The sequence below is a fragment of the Marmota monax genome, unplaced genomic scaffold (assembly GCF_021218885.2).
Source record: "Marmota monax isolate L192 unplaced genomic scaffold, Marmota_monax_Labrador192_F-V1.1 WCK01_AAM20220418_F8-fsc00157, whole genome shotgun sequence".
Lineage (NCBI taxonomy): Eukaryota > Metazoa > Chordata > Mammalia > Rodentia > Sciuridae > Marmota > Marmota monax.
Window position 1 is genome coordinate 1,779,298 of NW_026694573.1, and position 22,281 is coordinate 1,801,578.

Sequence of the window (22,281 nt, forward strand, 5' to 3'; positions counted from 1 at the left end):
GAATTACATCTGAAAATTGCTTAAAAATACCAAACAAAGAATTGATGATCTGGGTGCCATGGTGCACACCTGTAATCCTACTTGGAAGGCTGAGGACTCAGTGGCAGAGCACTCGCCTAGCATGTGTGAGGCTCAGGTTCAAACCCCAGCACTGCAAGAAGAGAAAGAAAACAAAACGAACAAAAAACTGGCGCAATCGGGGTTCTGCCACATACTACTTGGAAGACTGCCAGTAAATGATACAAATCTCAAGTTCTAAGTGTATTAAAAAAAAAAAAAAAATGAGGTTGGTACCACCTGCCCCTGGAACTGGAATGAAAATAAACTGTGAGATCCCTTGCTGATGGTTCTTCTTACCCAACAGCTATTACCAGATACAGAAAACAGAGAAGGTCAGCATAAAGGACTAAACTGGCAAAGCATGGTAGTGCATATCTGTAATCACAGTTACTTGGGAGGCAGAGATAGAATTGCAAGTTCAAGGCCCACCTCAGCAACTTAATCAGGTCCTAAACAACTTAGTGAGACCCTGTCTCAAAATATTAAAATGAAATAGGCCGGGTGATGTAGCTCAGTGGTAAAGCACTACTGGGTTAAATCCCCAGTACCAAAAAAGAAGGAAAGAATGAATAAATGAATGGATGATCGGACTAGGCTGGAACAGGCCTTGCCCGAAACAATGTAGGGTCCCAACTTCATTGTATTTTCACCCAATTTACACATTAAGAGAAACAAAAATCTTTTAAAAATAATTCTCTCTCATCCTGGGGAAAATATATCTGATCTTGAGGCTAGAGGTAGGAAGATTATAAGTTCAAAACCAGCCTCACCAACTTTTATTTTGTCTCAAAATAAAAAAAATAAATAAATAAAAAGGGCTGAGAATGTAGCTCAGTGATAAGACTGCCCCTGGATTAAAGCCCCAGTACCTACCACTATCTCTTGATTCATAACTCATTGAGAATATGATATGCTAGAAGAAAAATGTGTTATTAAAAACATGAAAAAAAAATAACCCCCATCACCAAAAACAAAACCAAACCCACAAGAGCCAGGTAACAGTGTTGTACACCCAATAGCTCCAGATAACTGGAAGGCTAAGGCAAGAGAATTTCCTGAGTTCAGGACCAGCCTAGGCAACATAGCAAGATTCTGTCTCTTTAAAAAACAAACAAGGGGGCTGGGATTAGCTCAGCAGTAGAGCCTCGCCTAACATGTGCAAGACCCTGGGTTCGATCCTCTGCACCACATAAAAACTAAATTGGTATTGTGTCCAACTACAATTAAAAAGTAAAATATTAAACAAACAAACAAAAACACCTAGAACCTTAAATTCTGAAGGATTTTCTGAAGATTCTTATTCTTTTATTTTGTTTGGGGGCGGGGGACAGCAGGGATTGAATTCAGGGGCACTCAACAAACACATCCCCAGCCCTATTTTGTACTTTATTTAGAGGCAGGGTGATCATGTATGGGCCTCTAGGGATGAGTAAGATGCTTCATAATGACCTTTTAGAGACAGGGTCTCTTGCTAAAGTGTTTTGAACTTGTGATCCTCCTGCCTCAGCCTCCTGACATGATGGGATTTACAGGCCTGGGCCACCATGCCTGACTCTCAGATTCTCACTTAAAAAGTTGTATGTGTTGAGTGTGGTATCACACACCTGTGATCCCAACCCAAGGACAGGGGAGGCTAAGACAGGAGGAGCTCAAATTCAAGGCCAGCTTTGGGCAACACAAAAAATAAAAAGGGTTGGGAATGTAGTTCAGCAGCAATCCCTGGTACCAAACCAAACCAAACCACAAAAAAACTGTAAGAAGGCTATGATCATGAATGGGCCCCTAGGGATGCTTCATAATCATCTTGTAGAGACCTAAAATACTACAGGAAATAAGGTCACCCAGCTTAAGGAAATCACGTTGATCCCTGTGAGGAAAAACAAACAAACCAAAAAACCCAGTACCACTGAAATCTAAATTTGCTTTGTAGGCTACTTCATCTCAGTAAGTAGAAGCAGCAATGAAGGAACTGCTAATGTAAATTTTTTTTTTTTAGAGAGAGAGAGAGAATTTTTTAATATTCATTTTTTAGTTTTCGGCAGACACAACATCTTTGTTTTGTGTGTGGTGCTGAGGATCGAACCTGGGCCGCACGCATCCCAGGCGAGCATGCCACTGCTTGAGCCACATCCCCAGCCCCGCTAATGTAAATTTAATTCCAACAAATGAAACATTAATTGGTAAGTAGAAAACTAAGAATTCCAGGCCAGTAGTGAAGGAAATTATACTATAGAACTTTGGAAAGCCAAACTCAAAAGATTGACACCAGTTAGGTGGAACACACCTATAATCCCAGCAACTCAGGAAACTAAACCAGAAGGACCAAAATTTCAACGGCTAGGGCTGTGTAGCTCAGTGGCAGAGCACTTGCCTAGCACATGTGAGCCACTGGGTTCTATCCTTAGCACTGCATTAAAAATTAAACAAATAAAGGCATGCTGTACATCTACAACTATTAAAAAAAAAAAAAAGTTCGAGGCCAGCTTTAGCAACTTTGCAAAAAATTCAAAAGGGCTAGGATGTAGACCCGTGGGAAATTGCCCTTGGTTCAATCCCCAGTACAAAAAAAAAAAAAAACAAAGATTCACATGCAATACAATGGCTAAGGGTTTTTAAATTGGGCAAAGACAATCCAACAAGAAATTTCAACAATTCAATCATAATGTGACTCCAAGGGGAGCAAAGAGCAAGTATCTTAAGGACAATGGTAAGTTCATACAAAGAACCCTTAGAATCAACCAATCAATCAAAACCAGATGAAAGGATGCTCTTAGACTGATAAGGACGGATATATCTTTGAAGTGTTGGCCAAACACACTGGCAAGCACGAATAAAAGCCTAAGATTGGTCTCCTGCCACAGAGAAATTACATCATAGGATACTGGCAGAAGGGCTCTCTTTTGGCTCATGTCAAAACAGAGAATATAACAAATTCTATAAAACAAACTGGAAAGCCTAAAATAAAAACTGGACAAATTCTGGATGTGATCATCAAACAGACGGTTTGTGAGGACTGAGGATGGAAAATGGAGTCTGGAAGTATAATAAGGAAGTATAGGCTCAAGCAGACCAACCTCACCTGTCTTTTCATACATATGTGATATAAGTCAGGTGAGGCTGCCTAAAAGAACATTAGTACCAAAATCTAAATGATTAATTTTACAAAACCTGCAGGGAACACAAAATCAAGGGGGTGTGATCAATATGCTACACGACATAATCAGGAGTACAAAAGATTCATAAATGGTGTACAGATAGTATAACAAAACAAAACAACCCAAAAATTCAAGAGGGCCAACTGTAAGATCATGGACTTAAGTCCAATCACTAAAGTTGGGTATACGCCCGCTGAAGCAGGTGGATAACCAGAGCCTAGGAGTTCAGGGTTAAGTCAGGTATGGTGGTGACGCCTGTAATCTCAGCAAACTCAGGAGGCTAAGGCAGGAGACCCTGTCTCAAAATAAAAAATAAAAATGGCTAGGAATGTAGCTCAGTGGAAAAGCACATCTGGGTTAAATCCCCAGTACCAAAAAAACAAACAAAAAGAACACTGGGCTAAGAAAGGGAATGGTTTTGGATGGCAAGAACTTGTAGAATATAAGAACTTGTTAACTACTGGAGTCATACAATTCAGAACAAATTACCTTATGAGATTATAAATACAAGAAGTTCCACAAGGACAGAAATCTGGTTTTGTTCACTACTGTATCCCAAGCTCCTAGCCTGCCTCAAAATCAGCACTTCATAAAGCTCTAACGAGTGAATGTTTTAGAAGGTGTCCAAGTTGAGACTGGAGTGCCAATGGATAAAATTCATTACGAAAATGGCTAAATGACCTAAAGGATTTTTAAATTTGGTTAGACAGGTAGGGCGGCATGTGCCTGTAAACTCAACAACCAGGGTGGCTCAGGCTGGAGAGTCCCAAGCTTCAGCAACTAAGCAAGATCCTGTCTTAGAATAATGATGTAGTCCAGGGTACAGCACCTCTGTCTGGGTTTGATCCCCAGTACAGGGGGTGGAAGATAAGGAATGGGATGACAAACTTGTTTTTCTTGATTTATATCACTCTATCCTGAATTATTTTTAAAGTTTCACTTGCTGCCTAAGTAATTGTTATTCTCCCTCCACAGAATCTGTTACACTGACTTTGATTCCTGCAAACCCCCAGCTCATATCATCAACTGTTCTCTTAACCCATAGCACCAACCCACTTTCAATTTAGATACTTGGGTACAAAAATTTCATACAATAAACACTCTTTGAGTGTGGGTACCCAAGACTAAGCACAATTTTAAAGATACTAAGAAATTTCTTCTTCAGTCAGAAAGCATATTGGAATACCAGTGAGAATATTATTACAGGGAAACCAAGGATCTGCTGTAAATTTAAAAATCAATCAATAAAAAAGGCAAACTGCCAGGGCTGGGGTTGTGGCTCAGTGGTAGAGCGCTTACCTAGCATGTACGAGGCCCTGGGTTCGATCCTCAGCACCATATGAAAATAAATAAATAAAATAAAAGGTATTGTGTCCAACTACAACTAAAAAATAAATATTAAAAAAAAAAAAAGGCAAACTGCCTACAAATTTCGGAATTTCCATCAGTTGTGGGAAACTGGTGGCTTCATCTCTCAAATGAAGGCAAGAAAGTTGTTATCTCCTCAGCTCATGTGGTATGGCAAAAGCCCACTTTTCCTTGCTTTGTCTTTTGCTACTTCTGGCCTTTGCCAGGCATGCCCAAATGTGCTGACCTACTTACAGATACTCAGTGGTGTTAATCACTTTCATGCAAGCTCTTCCCTCCCAGCAATGCCTTCCCCCACTTTACCCAGCTAGCTTCTATTCATCCTTCAAAACTCACTTCAAGCCAGGCACTGTGGAACATGCCTATAATCCCAGCAGCTCAGGAGGCAGGAGAATTAGGAGTTCAAAGCCGGCCTCAGAAACTTCGTGAGACCCTAAGCAACTCAGCAAGACCCTGTCTCTAAATAAAATATAAAAAAGGGCTGGGGATGTGGCTCAGTGGTAAAGTGCCCCTGGGTTCAATCCCTGGTACCAACCAACAAATATGTTACGTTAGCCTTATACATAATCTGCTCAAGATTACACAAGTAAGAGCCAGGACTTGAACACAGTTCCACAATATCTCCCTAATCACCTTGCTTCTTCAGTGTCAGGGAATGCAACTTTGACTACAGTTTTGTTTTGTTTTAAAAAACAACAGCATCCTTCCTCCAAGCATTTTCTGTTGGTCAATGATCCCCTTTCTATTTTTTTATTTTGAAGTAGGGTCTCACTAAGTTGCCTAAGACCTAAATTGTTGAGGTTGGCCTTAAATTTGCAATCCTACTGCCTCAGCCTTCTGAGTCGCTGGGATTAGTATGTGAGACGCCCACCTCAATTTACCCTACACAGGTCATCATGATTTCCCTTTCAAATAAATAACTGGATCAACTCATTTCTTGAAAACAGCAAAAAAAAAAAAAAAAAGAAGAAGAAGAAAGAAAATGGCTAAACACAGACCTGTTTTTAAATCACTCACTATTTGAAGGAAGATTCTTACAAGAGTCAAGTTTTATGGGGAAAAAAAAGTTTGTGAAATAATTCAAGGAATACAGTTCACCTAAGCCATCCTTCTTCTTTGTAAATACTATCAAGGGAATAAGGAAGCTTCAATTACTGGCACATTTTGTCCTACTTGTGTCACTGTTACTCATTTTCATTTTAATACTTTTCCTGGTAACCTAATTGCATCAGTTCCCAAGAAAGTTGTTTTAAACAGGATCTGAGAGACATCACTATCTTCATAGTGGTAGAAGATAACATAATTATAGAAACATTTGTTATAGCCAAATCTCATTTAAAGATACAGAAAAATACCATTAAGTGGAGTATGGCAAAAGACTACTTCTTGGATCCCATTTACACTCAGTGAAACACTGTGGCCCCTTATAAAACTTGCATGATTAGGTTAGTGTCATAAGGGCACAGGTGTGTGGAGACCTCTCTCAGGTTTGAGAGACTAGAAGAGCTGTGTGATGGCCAAGTATGTGGGTTATCTTAAAATATACACTATTAATCAGGCTCTCACTTCTGGGCCTCTTAGGTACCTACCTACCTACTCATCAAGGTTCAGATCTTGACAATATCTGGTTTTCATCCCTACAACACCCTTGTGCATAAAATTCTGACTGAGCACCTCAAACCTCAAGGTTCTCACCCTAGTATGCCAACAATCAGCAGTCTAACACACAAGTCACACCTACTATGAATCCCATGCTAAAATGAGAGATGTGAAAATGCCTCAAAAGGCTGAAACCACAAAGCAAACTGGAAGATATTAAGTGTCGAATGCATCCATATATTCAAAGGTTATGAAATGTGGACCAGGCCAGAGGTATACATGTATATAAAGACAGGTCTATGTGGGGGTAAGAAAGCTGAAGAAGGCCTGCTCAGGACTATCTGTGTGGAAGCAGCTTGTTTTAGATTTTTTCCTGTTTTTCCCTTGGTCCTTCCCAGTCTCTGATCCCTGTTGCTTGTTCATTCCTTATAGCCAACAGGAGAGGGCTATAATCACTGAACCTAAAACAAAGTTTCAGGTATAGTTCATTCAGACATTACTCATGCTCCACAGAAAATTGAGGACAACCAATGGAAAAATACACATAAAACAAATTATAGCTAACTTTTTCTGTATGCAGGCTGAACTGTGGTTTAACTTTTGCTTTCTTGAAGCGACTGGCTCCATTATATTACCCTACTGTGATGCACCAGGACTCTCTGAACCCTTCCCTACTTTGACCTTCAAATGGAATACACAGGGAATAGTTACTAACAATCTATTTCTCTAACACATATGTAATTTGATAATGCTAAAGAAGAGCACTCATTATAATCATACCACAATGATTTATGTGTGTGTATGTATGTGTGTGTGTGTTTGTGTGTTTGTGTGTGTGTGTGTGTGTATAGGAACATTTTGGTTTACACAACATTTTCACAAGCATCATTTTATGTGGTCTTTACAACAGCCTACTGAGGATAGCAATAATAGCAATTTGCATACATTATTTTATAGTAATTTGCATTTTATAGGTAAAGGCAGAGAAGCTCAGGGATGTAAAGATCTCTCCCAGGTAAACAATATATGAAAGACCTGGGAATTCTGACATCTAACCTCCCCTCACCCTTTTTGTTTTTTTGTGGTACTGAGCACTGAACCCAGAGGCATTCTATCACTAACTGATCTGTATCTATATCCCCAGTCCCTTTTTACTTTGAGACAGGGTTTTGCTAAGTTTACCAGGCTGGCCTCCAACTTGGAATCTTCCTGCTTTAGCCTCTAGAGTTGCTGGGATTACAGGCATGTGTCACTGCTGCAGAAGTCTTTTTTTATCATCTTTTAATCTTTTTGATACTGGAGAGTGAACAGAGGGCACTTTACCACTGAGCTATATCCCCACCCCTATTTATTTTGTATTCTGAAACAGGGCTTCACTAAGTTGCTGAGACTAGCCTCAACTTTTTGACTCTCCTATCTCAGCCTCCCAAATCACTGGGTTTATAGGCATGTGCCACCATGCCCAGCTAGAAGTCTTTTTGAAAAGGTAGTTAATGTGGGCTGGGAGTGTACTCAGTAGTGGACTACTTGTTGTGTGAGGCCCTGGACTTAGCCCCCAGCACCATAAATAAGCAAAATAAATAGCAGTTAATATTTACTTAGAAAATGACTCAGTAATTAAAATGTTCAAGTTCTATTTCCTGCTATAAATTACAAAATCTTTAACAAGCAATAAATATTTAGGACTCACATATTTTGTTTGGTTTTTACAGTGCTGGGGATTGAAGCCCCTAACACAGGCTAGGCAAGTACTCTTATCACTGAGCTACATCCCCAGCCTGAAGAATGATATATTTTTAAACATTCCTCTGCCTAACTGAAGATAGAATCAAAGATATTTATTCATATTTCTCAACTAATCACAATGTTAGAAAATCTTTTCTGTACTGGGGATTGAACCAGGGGTGCTTTACCACTAAGCTAAGTTCCCAGCCTTTTATTTTTTTATTTTGCAAAAGGGTCTCACTAAGTTGCTTAGAGCCTTGCTAAATTGCTGAGGCTGGCCTTGAACTTGCAATCCTCCTGCTTCAGTATTCCAAATCACTGAGATTACAGGGGTACACCATGGCATCCAGCCAAATGTTAGAAATATTGATCCAACCAAGTGGCTATGTATCTGTATACTGATTTTGCTCTAGATAATGGGGTTCTATCTAATTATCAAATTTCCTTAATGCAAAGAAAACCAACTACTGTGAGACTAAATCTATATAAAGCTTGGGGAACAGAAAAAAAAAAGAGCAAGTAGGTTAAGAATCTGGGAGAAACAAGGAACAGGAAACAAGAATCTGGGAGAAACACTAACCATGCATCTTCCAGAATCACCCAGTTCTTTAATTCTCATGAATATAATCTTAAATGAGCAGAGGTGGCATATGCCTGTAATTCCAGGGGCTCAGGAGGCTGAGGCAGGAGGATCAGTGAATTCAAAGCCAGCCTTCGCAAAAACCAGGCACTAAGCAACTCAGTGAACCCTGTCTCTAAATAAAATATAAAAAAAGGCTGGGGATATGGCTTAGTGGTTGAGTGTCCCGAAGTTCAATCCCGGATTCAAAAAAAAAAAAAAAAAAGAATCTAAATTAAACCAGGGGCAGTGGCGCATGTCTATAATCCCAGTGACTCAGGAGACTGAGGCAAGAGGACTGCAAATTCAAAGCCAGCAATTTAGCAAGACTCTGTCTCAAAATTAAAATAAAATGGGCTGGATATGGCTCAGTGGTTAAGCACCCATCTGGATTTTAATCCCTAGTACCAAAAAAGATTAAAAAAAAAACCCAATGTCATAAGATCAAACTTAATATATTTTACCTCTAGTGCCAAAGCAGTCTTGTCATAAGCACAGGGTACTCTTTTCTGGATTGCTTTTGCAAAGACAGGTCCATTCTGTGTGGATGGCAAAGGGTTGATCGCTGCCCCAGAAGTACTGGAAACTGCAGGTAGAGGAGTTGTGGTCTGAGGTTGAGCATATGCATGAGCAGGTTCTGGGATGCCATAACTGTTGGAATTCCTATTTCCATGCTTTCCATGTGGTGAGGATCTCACGAGCTTTTCAACATAGGGGACAGGAATCATCCCAACCCGGCCATCCTTGTTCCGGGCACTCCACCACTGTTCTTCAGGCTTTTCTATTATCACCAGGATCTCACCCTTTTTAAAGGGCAGGTCTTCGGCATCATTCCCAGGAAAATCATATAGAGTTCGTACATATTCCAGATTTTCTTCTGCTGTAGGCAGGTTGGGTGCTGAGACAGATCCCATTGGCGGGCTTGGATACCTTGAGAGAGAGAGAGAGAGAGAGAGAAAATCACTGTAGACAAAAATCTTACTCTATACTAGTGTCTGTCAAATTTAATAAGCCACTCTTCTTTGTAATGAGTAATTCCCTCTCTAAAGTCACAGTAGTTAAGAAGGTTCTGTTATATTGTACTTTCTATAGTCTTTATTATAATGAAAGTTAATATCCTGAATATGGCTTTTCAAATTACATGTCATAAGCATACACATACAAACTCTATTTTATAAGAACCTTTTGTTCACATCATGTATAACCACAAGAATGGGATCCTAATTAGAATAAGTTATACTCCATGTATATGTAATTATGTAAAAATATACTTCATTGTCACAACCATCACATACTCTTCCTCCCAGCTCTAATCTAATGGCTCACATCCTGCACACTTCCCTGGACACACAAAAAGATGATGACAAAGGCCTCTGTCTCCAGAAAAGAGTTTATATGCTTTTCAAATTAAAAAAAGTAACCTACACATCCCATCTTGTAGAAGAATTATCACCTAGCCCGGCATGGTAGCATATGCCTGTAATTCCAGTGGCTTGGGAGGCTGAGGCAGGAGGACTGCGAGTTCAAAACCAGCCTCAGCCAAAGCAAGGACTAAGCAGCTCAGGGGCTGAGTGCCCGAGTTCAATCCTCGAAACAAAACAAAAAAGGAATTATCACCTAACCTTTATTTATTAATTTATTTATTTTTAGAGAGAGAGAGAGAGAGAATTTTTTTAATATTTATTTTTTAGTTTTCAGCAGACACAACATCTTTGTTTGTATGTGGTGCTGAGGATTGAACCCGGGCCGCACGCATGCCAGGCGAGCCCGCTACAGCTTGAGCCACATCCCCAGCATCTAATCTTTATTTTTTAAAAATATTTTTTAGTTGTAGATGGACACAATACCTTTATTTTGTTTATTTAGTTTTTTTTTTTTTTAATGTGGTGCTGGGGATTGAACCCACTGCCTCAAACGCATGCTAGGCACGTGCTCTATCACTGAGCCACAACCCCAGCCCATCATCTAATCTTTAAAACGAACACCTGTGCCAGGTGTGGTGGCACATGCCTGTAGTCCCAGCTACATGGGAGTCTGAGACCGGAGGATCACTTCAGCTCAGAAATTTGACCAGGCTGATCAACATAGTGAAAACCTGACACAAACAACAAAACAAAACAAAATGAAGTTTCACTGCAAAATTCACAAGCCAAGAATTCTTAGGTAAGCATTAGTCCACAAGCACCACCACCTTTACTTGGCTTACAGATTCAACATGTACATATTTGTTGAATGCCTTGTAGAAAGCACTCCCAGAGTCAACTACAAAAGCAAAGTACCAGCTGGGGATGTAGTTCAGTGACAAAAGTGCAACCACAGTTGATCACCAGCACTGTCCATCCTTCCCCCCCAAAGAGAGGGTCATGGAAAGGAGAGGCAAGAGAGAGAAACAAACCTGTAGTTTCTGCCCCAAGGAAACTTCAATTATCCTTCCCATCTTCTCCGTTCCCAAACTCCAACTGGCCCAGTTTATAGCTTTCTTAAAATAGAGTTCTGTATATACCTGTGGTTTATCTGCCTAATATCACAGCACAGATATCTCCACACATTTCTGGTCTTCATCATGATCACATTCCATTCTGTGGGCCTACTCAATGAAGCATCCAAGAGTATTTAGTTTTCCTAATTCTCCCTATTTAACTATAAATGTTACAAACCCTTTTGTACATTATTTTATTTTTTCTTTCCTTTTATTTCTTTTTTAATATTTATTTTTTTAGGTAAAGATGGACACAACACAATGCCTTTATTTTTATGTGGTGCTGAGGATTGAACCCAGGTCCTCCCCATGCTAGGTGAGCGCTCTACAGCTGAGCCACAATCCTAGCCCCTTATTTCTCTTTTTTGGTACTGGGGATCAAACCCACACAGCCTCAGGCATGCTAACCAGGCAGTCTGCCACTGAACTATACCCCAAGTACTGGGCATTATTTTCCCTATACCTTTTGTAAATCCCAGATTCTGGAAACTCAAATTACCAGATTAAATAAGAACAGTTGTAGACAAGATGGAACATGCCTATAAGTCCCAGCAAATTGGGAGGCTGAGGCAGGAGAATCCCTTAGCAACTCAGGGAGACACTGTCCCAAAATAAAAAATTAAAGACTGGGGGATGTGGCTCAAATTACACATCATGTGCGCGCACAAACACACACACACACACACACACACACACACACACGCTCTGTTATAAGCTTTTATTCACATCATGTACAACCACCTTTGGGTTCAATCCCCAGTTTGGTACATAATGCCACACTCTCTCCAAAAAAGCGGCCTTCACAATGTGCAAAACTTACATATTTATTTATTTATTTCTTCCTTTCTTTTTGTAGATATACAGAATGCCTTTATTTTATTTGTTTATTTTTATGTGGTGCTGAGGATTGAACCCAGTGCCTCACGCATGCCAGGCAAGCGCTCTGCCACTGAGCTACAGCCTCAGCACCCAAAACTTACATCATTCTTTAATGCAAAAACTAGTTTTACAAGCACCTCAAAGGCCTTGTTTCTTATTAATCAAGGGTCCACTACTTAATATCAGTCCATGGAAAAAATGGATAGCACAAGTAGTAACAGTAGCAATAGTAAAAAGAGTTAATATTTATTATCTTTGCCAGGCACTATTTGCAGCCTTTGAAGACATTATTTGATCCTTGCAGCAATCCTGGTAGGTAGATTTTTTTTTTTTTTTGGGGGGGTACTGGGGATTGAACTCAGGGGAACGTGACCACTGAGTATCATCCCCAGCCCTATTTTGTATTTTATTTAGAGACAGGGTCTCCTGAGTTTTCTAGTGCCTCACCGTTACTGAAGCTGGCTTTGAACCCATGATCCTCCTGCCTCAGTCTCCCGGCCCTGTTATCCCCATTTTACAGATGAGAAAGCCAAAGCAGAGGTTAGATTTGTACCCAGGCAGTCTGATTCTAGAGTCCTCATTTTTTTTTTAATAATTTTTTTTTTAAGTTATAGATGGACACAATACTTTTGTATTTTTATGTGGTGCTAAGGATAGGACCAAGTGCCTCACATGTACAAGGCAAGCACTCTACCACTACCATCAGTGGTAGTCCCTAGAGTCCTCACTCCTAACCAAACTACTACTACATCTTCTTCCTCTTCTTCTTTTTTTTTTTTTAATATTTTAGTTGTAGATGGACATAATACCTTTTTTTTCTTTTTTAATGTGGTGGTGAGAGTTGAACCCAGTGCCTCACATGTGCTAGGCAAATGCTCTACCACTGAGCTACAATCCTAGCCTGACAAACTACTTCTTTCAGGTGCATGAGAATTTATGCCATAATGTATGTGAAATATTCCCAACAATTCCTAACTAGCACATATACAGGCACACCCAGAAAGCACATCCCTCTTCCTATTTCAAGAGCCACAAAGTCTGTGAAATTTGTTGAGTATCACAGATTACAGACAATTTACTACAGGAACAATTAGCTCTATCTCAGAACTTATCCAAGGATATTTTATTATAATTAATTTGTACAGGTAGAAACAGTTCAGGCTGCAGATGTAGCTTAGAGGTAAAAGTGCTTGCCTAGCAAGCACGAGGTCTTAGGTTCAATCCCCAGCACTGTCAACAACAAAGCAAAACCCCCACAAAAACAGTACTGTGAGCAGGGCACAGTGGTGCATGTGTATAATCCCAGGGACTCAGGAGGCTGAAGTAAAAACGTAAGTTTGAGGCCAGCCTTAACAACTTAGTGAGGACCTAAGCAATTTGGTTATATCCTTTCTCAAAATAAAAAGTAAAAGGATAGAAGATGTAACTCAGCCTCCCCGACCCCAAAAAAGAAGTTCTAAACACAGATCAATATTACAGCTTCAGTGGGGACTAATCAACTAATAAAATCTATTTGCCTAGTTATTCACTGGTCCTACTACGTGCTGACTTGAAACCAAGTCTTGATCTCAAAAGACAATTTAGTGCACAGTAGCACATGCCTATCATCAATCCCAGCAACTCCAAAGACTGAGGCAAGAGTATCACAAGTTCAAGGCCAGCCTCAGCAACTAAGTGAGCTCCTATCTCAAAATAAAAAGGGCTGAGGATGTAGCTCAGTGGTAAAGTTCCCCTGGGTTCAATCTTTAGTACTAAAAAGAAGATAATTCAACAGAAGTAGGGCTGGAAGGAAAAGAAAAGACCTAGGATATCATGATAGAAGTCAACAGAATCCAGGGGTCCTCAAGTTTTTTGCTAAGGGCCAGGAGAACCAAGGAAGGAGGTGATGCACAAAAAAGACTAGCCCCACCCTAAAGTTGAAAGTCATTGAAGAGGGAATTATGTATTTAGTTCTGCATTAGAAATAAACCTGAGTCCCAAAGGTTCAAATGTTCCTTTCTCGGTCCCCCTACAGACCACAAAGCACACTGCTGTTTCTCACAGGCACAGAGCAAGAGCTCTGCTGGCCCAGGCTTTCTAAAGGTCGAAAAACTTCTGTGAAAGACCATATGGTACATATTCTGGGCTTTGCAGACTATGTGTGTCCTTGCCACATATTCTTTTTCTTTTTAAATAATCCTTTAAAAAAAATAGGGGCTGAAGTTGGGCTCAGTGGTGGAGCGCTTGCCTAGCATGTGAAAAGCACTGGGTTCGATTCTCAGCACCATATATAAATAAATAAAGGTCCATTGACAACTAAAAAGTATTAAAAATAATAATAATAACCACTACCAACAATAAAAAATTAAATAATAATAATAATAATAACCACTGGGTGTGGTGGCACACGCTTATAATTCCAGTGCCCATAAGGCTGAGGCAGGAGAATTGAAAGTTTGAGTTCAGCCTGAGCAATTTAGCAAGACCCTTTCTCAAAATAAGAAATAAAAAGGGCCGGGGATGTTGCTCAGTGGTAGAGCACTTGTCTTGTGTGTACAAACACTGGGTTTGATTCCAGCACTGCAAATAAATAAATTTTAAAAGGGCTTGAGGACATAGTTCAGTGGTAAAGTTAGGATCCAATCCTCAGTATACCAAAAGGAATACACAGGCTGGGTGCGGTGATACATGTCTATAATCCCAGCAACTCTGGAGGCTGAGGAAGGAGGATCACAAGTTCAAAGCTAGCCTCAGCAACTTAGTGAGGCCCTAAGCAACTTAGTGAGACTGTCTCCAAACAAAAAATAAAGAAAAGGGCTGAGGATGTTGCTCAGTGGTTAAGCACCCATGAGTTCAATCCCCGGTACCAAAAAAAAAAAAGGAATATATGGGTGATAAAGATATTTTATTACACACATACATTCTTTATAAAAAATTTTCTTAAAAAACTGTGATGGACCTTTATTTCATTCATTTAATTATATGTGGTGCTGAGAATGGAACCCAGTGCCCCACACATGCTAGGCAAGTGTTCTACTACTGAACCATAACCCCAGCCCCACACATACATTCTTGTATGTACAAAATATTTCACAGTAAAAAAAACCCTGGAGGACTGGGGATGTAGCTCAGTTGGCAAAGTGCTTACCTTGCATGTAAAAGGCCCTGGGTTCAATCCCCAGCACCACAAAAAAAAAACAAAAAAAAACCTCGAAAACACTTGGTGGAAGAATCAATTCCAAAAAGGCTAACTATCTCTTTAATTAATTGCTTTAGGTAACCATTCTTTACCATTCATTGGAATTTATCTTTAAAAAAAATTTTTTTTGATGCTAGGAAATAAATGAACGCAGGGTCTCTTACATTCTAGCTAAGTACATACTCTATCACTGAGCTATACCCCCAGCTACCTCAGTGGCATTTAATATACCCTGCTCCCCTCCATTCCTTCCCAGAGCATTCAAGGCCACTACTAATAACTGTCCACCACCTTTCACAGTTCCTCCTCCTCAGCTCATTCCCAAATCTATCTATTCAGTCCCCATTGCTAAATAACATCTGGCTCTGTGTAGGCTCCTCAAGAAAAATCTTCCTACTGGAAACAATCAATCCCCTCACTCTAATCCTTTCTCTCAAAGGCACCACTACTCAATTCTCTCTGAAGTCATACTATTCTTCTCTTACCTTCTGTGTACACTATCCCAGAAAGGCTGTCGGTACCACTTTTACATTCCCAGGACAGTTGATCTCAGTTCAGCTTCTCATGGACCCTCTCTGATAACAGCCCTTAATTAGCCCCATCCACTAGACAGTCTCCTACCCAGCGCCAAACCATAGAAGTTTCTAAAAAGTAAAACTGATCCTCAGTGGGGGCACACTGGCGCACACATATATACACACATACCAAAAAAAAAAAAAAAAAAAACAAAAACAACAACAACAACAAAAAACCAGTAAAGCTGATCATGACAAATTATTTTTAGAAACTTAGATGGTTCTCACTGTTAAACTTATTTACAAGGCACAGGAGACCCTTTATGAGTTAAGCTTTATCTTTCCTGCCTAGTGTCCATCACTCACATTAATTACAACTCTATGCCTTTCCCAGCAGGCACTGCTACGACTCTTCCACCTCATATACTTGGTTCTCATTTTTAAGAATTAGTTGAAAGAGTACCTCCTCTTTCAAGTCTTTTCTGACCCCTTATGCAAAGCTGACCTCCCTCCTATGGCATTCTATTTCAATTTTTCAATAGACATAGCTTCTCAAAGACAAAAACCATGGTTTACTCCCATATGCCTTGAGAGTAGTTTTGGGCTCTCTCTTTTCTTCTGAGATTACAAAAGCTCAGGCACTCCAAATACTTAACTTTAGTTTGTTAAACATAAAAGGATAAACATTATGTGCCACATGGTACACTTTCCAAGCCTCGTCACCTCCTTATTCTTGCATGCTATTTTCACATGCTTAGCTATCATTCCAGGCAAGCTGACTAGACTGGTGGCCCTAACTTTACTTACCAGAAAAACGAAAATACTTTAGTCTTAAGGATACTTGTAAATAATCTAGTCCAACAGTTCAGATCAAAGTTAATAATATAAATATATATATATGGGCTGGGGTTGTGGCTCAGTGGTATGGCATTTGCCCTGCATGCCTGGGGCACTGGGTTCAATCCTCAGAACCACATAAATAAATAAAGGTACTGTGTCCATCTACAACTAAAAAATTTACATATATATGTGTGTATGTTTGTGTGTATATATGTATGTAATATATATATATATATATATATATATATATATATACACACACACACGTGTGTATATATATGTACACACATATATTTTTTTGGAGACTGGGTGTATGCCTAGGCTAGTCTCCAACTCCTATATTCAAAATGATCCTCCTGCCTCAGCCTTCCACGTACTGAAACTACAGGTGTTAGCCATCAGGCCCTGCTTTAAAATTGAAAACCTTTACATAAAAATTCTCTGGATTTGAATCTTAAACAAGAGAAAGTCACAAACCAAATAGCTTCAGGTACTTTACACATGAGGATCACAAGTTCAAAGCCAGCCTCAGCAACAGTAAGGAACTAAGCAATTCAATGAGACCCTGTCTCTAAATAATATACAAAATAGGACTGGGGATGTGGCTCAATGGTTGAGTCCCAAATTCAATCCCCAGTGACAAAAAAACAAAACAAAACATGATTTTTATAAAGGATCAAATTCCCTCAGTTTTTTTTTTTAAGTTGTAGATGGACACAATATCTTTATTTACAAATAATTTCTAAGTGGTGCTGAGGATTGAATCCAGTGCCTCAAAAGTGAGGCAGGCACTATACCACTGAGTTACAGCCCCAGCCCAAATTCCCTGTTTTTAATGGTAAATTTTTGTCAAAAAAAATTTTTTTTCCTAGCTTGCATTTATCTTCATTCTTTAGAACTGGAAAATTTTATAAGCAAAGTAAGCTATACAAAATACACTTTCAAATTTTTAAACCAGGGGAAATGTATTTCAAATCCAAGCAATTCACCCAGAAACCTTTTGAAACATTGTTTGATTGGAAACAGACCATATTAAAAAAAACTAGAGCTTAGGTGAATATCAACTACAACTTAAACATAACCCTTTTTATTAAGACAGGGTCTAGGTTACCTAAGCTGGCCTCCAACTCCTGGGCTCAAGTTATCCTCCTGCCTTAGCCTACCAAGCAAGAGGGACTACAGAGGTATGGCACCATGCCGGGCCCTAAACAAAATCTTAAAAATGTTGTGTGCCCAAAATGAAGGGAAAAAAAATCACCACAGGATTTCTGTTTATTAACTGATTAACCATATAAAAATCACACTAATGTGCACAATGAAAATATTTCAGATTCATTCAAAAACAACAAAAGCTATCCAACATGACACTCTTCAGGGATTAAATAATTTAAAATATACAATAAGAATACCATAGATAAATGTAAAAAACTATTAACCAAAGGACAAGAAAACTCTGACTTTAAAAAGCCTAGGTTTGGGGGTTGGGGCTGGGGCTCAGTGGTAGAGCACTCCTCTAGAGTGTGCGAGATCCCAGGGTTTGGTCCTCAGCACCACATAAAATAAATACATAAAACAAAGGTATTGTATTCAACTACAACTAAAAAACAAATATTAAAAAAAAGCTCAGTTTTGATACCTGAAAAGTTAAACTACTTAATTTATCCTGTTTGGGATATAAAGAAGCATTGCATTAAGTTTTCTATTGGCCAAGGCTCTACTAACCACTAGCTTTATTTTTATTTTATATTTTTGAGACAGTCTCTCTGGGCATGGTGGTGTACACCTGTAATTCCAGCTATTCAGAGGCAGAAGTATTCCAAGTTGCAGGCCAGCCTGAGCCACTTAGTGAGATCAGTATAAAAAAAAATAAAATGGGTTGGTGATGTACCTCAGTGGTACATCAACCCTGGGTTCCACCCCAAATACTAAAAAAAAAAAAAAATTAAAAGGGAGAGGGAGATAGGGCATCTTGCAAGGTTATGTTGCCCCAGCTAATCTCGAAACCTCTGGGTTCAAGCTACCCTCCCACCTCAGCCATGAGTGTATACCACCTTGCCCAGCTTAACCACTAGCTTTATACTAAGGCTAGCTTTATATACTAACCACTAGCTTTATTCTAAATGTTAAATCTATTCCCGAATTTCAGACGTGGAAGTGGCATGTCAATAATTCAGTATGACAAAGTAAATTCAAATGGGGTCCAATTCAATCAGAATCATGACCATCTTCGGCGTTATCAGTGAAAATGAAAAACAGCAATATGTCTGGGGCAGAAAGCACAGAATAGAGGAGAAACAAAGCCGAATTTGAAGAGGAGGATCAGGGAAAAACCCTATTATTTGTGAGGACACTAAAGTAAAGTGGAATGAGGCAATGAGGAGTATCCCAGCAAAGGTACAAAAAAGGTATAAGTAGGTAAGGAAAACTAACAGGGAATGGGTGGGCAGCCTTGTAGAGCTTCACTGAAGAAGAAAAGAGACAAAGAAAATTATATCCGATATCTGAGAAGACATGTTTATGGATAATTTTGGATTTTGTGGGTAGTGGGATGCCACTGCAGCATATTCCTTTTCCTCCTTCTATAAGAGGATCAAGCCATTACTTCAGTTTTTGAAACAGCAGTATTTAGGATCTGTCACCTCAATGTAAGCACATGCCTCGCACACAGCATGGCTTAATAAAGACTTGAAATTAATTACATAATTCACTTTAACAAATTAGAGGAAGCAACTTTCTTAAACATACTACCAATCTTATTACAGTGGATCTAATATTCTCTCCAATCCCTCATACAGGATTTACACTGTGCTCAAAGTTGATAGCACCTACCAGCAGCTGTTAAGACCAAGTTTCACCAGTCAGATTCTTGGTGTCCTAGTCTTTGTTATACAGAATTTGACTTACAATCACTACCCCCCTCTTTTTTTTAAGTCTATTTAGATCAGTAGTTAATCTTAAGTCTATAATACAGTCATGGCTTTCTTCTTTAGTTCTTTCCCAAATAAACAATAGGTGCTCTTAATTATAATAATTTTTAATGTTAAAGTTCAGAATAATACCTTGTTTGCGAATCTCACCCTAAAAAATCTATTTTGATCCTTTTTAATTAGATGTTTTAAGAAAGACACTGAGCAGGAAAATACCTTTTATTTTAAAATTCTAGGATGGTGACATAGCATAGCTCAGTGGTAGAACATTTACCTAGCATGTGCCAGGCCATGAATTTGATCCCCAGCACCATAGAAATTAATTTAAAAAAATTTCTAGGTAATTTTTCAACTGACGTTTGGTATAAATAAAAGAATTCGTTGATAAGATACCCATTGAAGCAAATAATCAAATAAAATAACATATTTCACTCGGAAAAAAGAAAGCCTGATGGTATCACTCTCAGTTCTTTATTAGCTTTAAAATAGCTGTTAGGCTGTTAGACTCAATACAGGAAGTATTTATGAAATTGAACTAGTAAAAGAATAAGTGCCACTCCATCTTGGTAATTAACCAAAATGATGTTTAGCCTAGTAATGGTTCACCTTTGGGGAGGAAATACAAATTTGCCTAAAAATGTCATTGCTGAAACCAATGCACGTTTTCGTTTCTAAGTGTAGTAAAAGAGGTGTCTGGCCCGCTTCAAACCTGGCATCAGAATATCAATAAATAGTTCTGATACTTCAGATAAAGATATTACTATTATTATTCTTGAACAATAAAGCAATTGTTTGAAAGGCTGTAGTCCATTTCTTAACCTTGTAGTTGTGAATTCTGTTGGGGGTTCAAGAACCCTGAATGGTGTGCAAAGCGTGTGTATAAGAATTTTCGGGGAGATGGGGAGAAGGCATGCAGCGGCAATCTTTTTAAAGAAGTCTACGAGCCAAAACGGGGTTATTAAAAAAAAAAAAAAAAAGGTATGCATGGGACTATGCAATCAGTGATTAAAAAGCATCCGTTCATCCAGTGACCCAGATCCTAAGATAAGCTGTTCGTTCGAAACGCCTTCTGGTTCAGAATCGATTCACCCCTGCCCCTTATATACACACTCTTTTCAACAGAGCCCATTCTCGACCCTCCTCAGCAGTCGGGCCGGTTGCACGCCCGGGAACCCCAAGCGCTCGCGTACCTGGGCGCTGGCTCGATTAAGGTGGTGGTGTCCAGGTAGTGGATCTTGTAGAACTCCAGCAATGCCGGCAAATGGTCAAACTCCTGGTCCCCGATCTTAAAACGGCGATTAGGCAAAGAGTTGATGATGTAGTGGGAGACGCGCGAGTTCTCGGATACAGACAGCACATAGTCCCCGGGGCAGGTGGAGGAGTCGCGGACTAGGAACATGCCGTGGCGCTGGCCCTGGAGCCGGGTCTGCGCCTCCTGGCGAGACACCGGTCCCATGTACCAAGCAGAGCGATCTGAGGAGTCGAACCTGGCGGAGGACATGGTGCCCGGCCGGGGTTCTGTGGCGAGTCGGGGCGGCGGCTGCTCTCGCCTGTTCTGGAAGCCTTTGCCCGGCAGACGGCTTTGGGGCCGAGAAGGGGGCCTCTCGGCACACCTCTAGGCAAGCTTAGAGGGCCGGGCCAGCACCTGCCTCTCGGCTCCGGGCTCGCAGCATCCTCTGCAGCCGCCCGCCTGCTCCGGGGCCGCCTCACAGAAAGAGCCGGCCCAGAGAAAGCAGGGCAGAGCCCGGGGTCGGGTGGGCGAAGTCGAGCCGCAGCGGAGGCCGCCCTGGGGTTCTTGGGCTGTCTGACGTACCGGGGGTGGTTCCAGTGGATCGCGACCTGGAAAGCTCCGGCTCCGCAGCCGTACGGGTCTGCACTGACACCCGCCGACCACGAAGCACCGGACTCGAGGGAGCGTGGCGCCTCCGGGACGGCTTTGCCCAGCCTGTTCCCAAGAGCCACAGCAACAAAATGGCGGACGCGGGAGAAGCAGCCGGCCACCTCCCCCTCGTCTCAGCGCACTCTGTCTGCGCACGCGCGGGACCCCGGCTCCCAGCGGCCGTCGGGGCCCTCCCCGTGACGTCGCTCGTCATAACCAATCAGCAACACGGTTGCGGTGGCCGGGGCGTGGGCTTCTAGCACCCGCTCCCGCGTTCCGGGAGGAGGCTTAAGGAGGCGTTGACCGCGGGCACTCCCTTCCTGGGCCTCGGTGCGCCGCCGGGGGCGCTGCCGCAGAGGAGTCTCCCAGGGTTGGCAGGAAAATAGTTGGAGCCGAGAGGGAGCGGCGTTCCGAAAACCTGCTTCTGGGAACAAAGCGTAACGTGCTCGCCGAATCGCGGGCCAGGGAGGCGTGGAACTGAGGTGACCTGGCCGACCGAGTGGCCAAAGGGACATTCAAGGGCGGACAGGCCCTAAAGGGCCGAGATTGCTCACGGAGATGACCCCGGGAGCGAGCTGACCCCTAGATTACTGAATGGAGCGTGCTCTAGGTGGTTTAATAGTCTAAGGGCCCCGAGTGGTTAGGTGACCCAGCTGGCACAAATGAGGGATGGGGAAAGCGAAGATTGCATTCACGAGTCTACAGCCTGGTAAAACTTGTCCATTATAGGCTCTGAATCGCTGCAAATAAAATACAAACGCCTCTGGGGAGTGGCCTGAAGGCTTCGCCTGCTCCGGATTCTGCCTGCTTCCCTCAGTTAATTTTCTCCCATTCACCCTTACTTACGCACCTTCAGCTATGCCCTCCTAACTGTCTCCTCCCTCAATCCCCACTGGAACTTAAATTTTAAGAAACCAGATTTCTTATCTGTTTTGCACAATGCCTGGCCCTAAGTGGATGCTCAAATATTTGTTGAATGACTGAAGTTGTGAAAATCATCAGGTCATTGGTGCCCGATTATTGGTAATAAACATCCTGAATTGGACAGACAAGAAAGT

At 40.9% G+C, this 22,281-nt stretch overlaps 1 protein-coding gene across 4 annotated transcripts in view; it reads right to left on the minus strand.

Moving 5' to 3' along the window:
• The window catches only part of Crkl (CRK like proto-oncogene, adaptor protein), a 42,403-nt gene extending 21,026 nt beyond the window's left edge, over window positions 1-21,377 (minus strand). For 2 of the 4 annotated variants that reach the window (XR_006846506.2, XM_058571760.1), the window contains exons 1-2: window positions 20,535-21,377; window positions 8,991-9,456 (exon numbers count right to left, since the gene is read on the minus strand). Coding sequence is in view for 3 of the 4 variants with exons in the window: in XM_058571760.1 (XP_058427743.1) it covers window positions 8,991-9,456; window positions 20,535-20,845 (777 nt within the window). In the remaining variant the exon portion in view is untranslated. The remainder of the gene's footprint in view (window positions 1-8,990; window positions 9,457-20,534) is intronic. The other 2 variants (XM_058571761.1, XM_046421226.2) reach the window with 2 other exon arrangements.
• Between the last annotated feature and the right edge of the window lie 904 nt (window positions 21,378-22,281).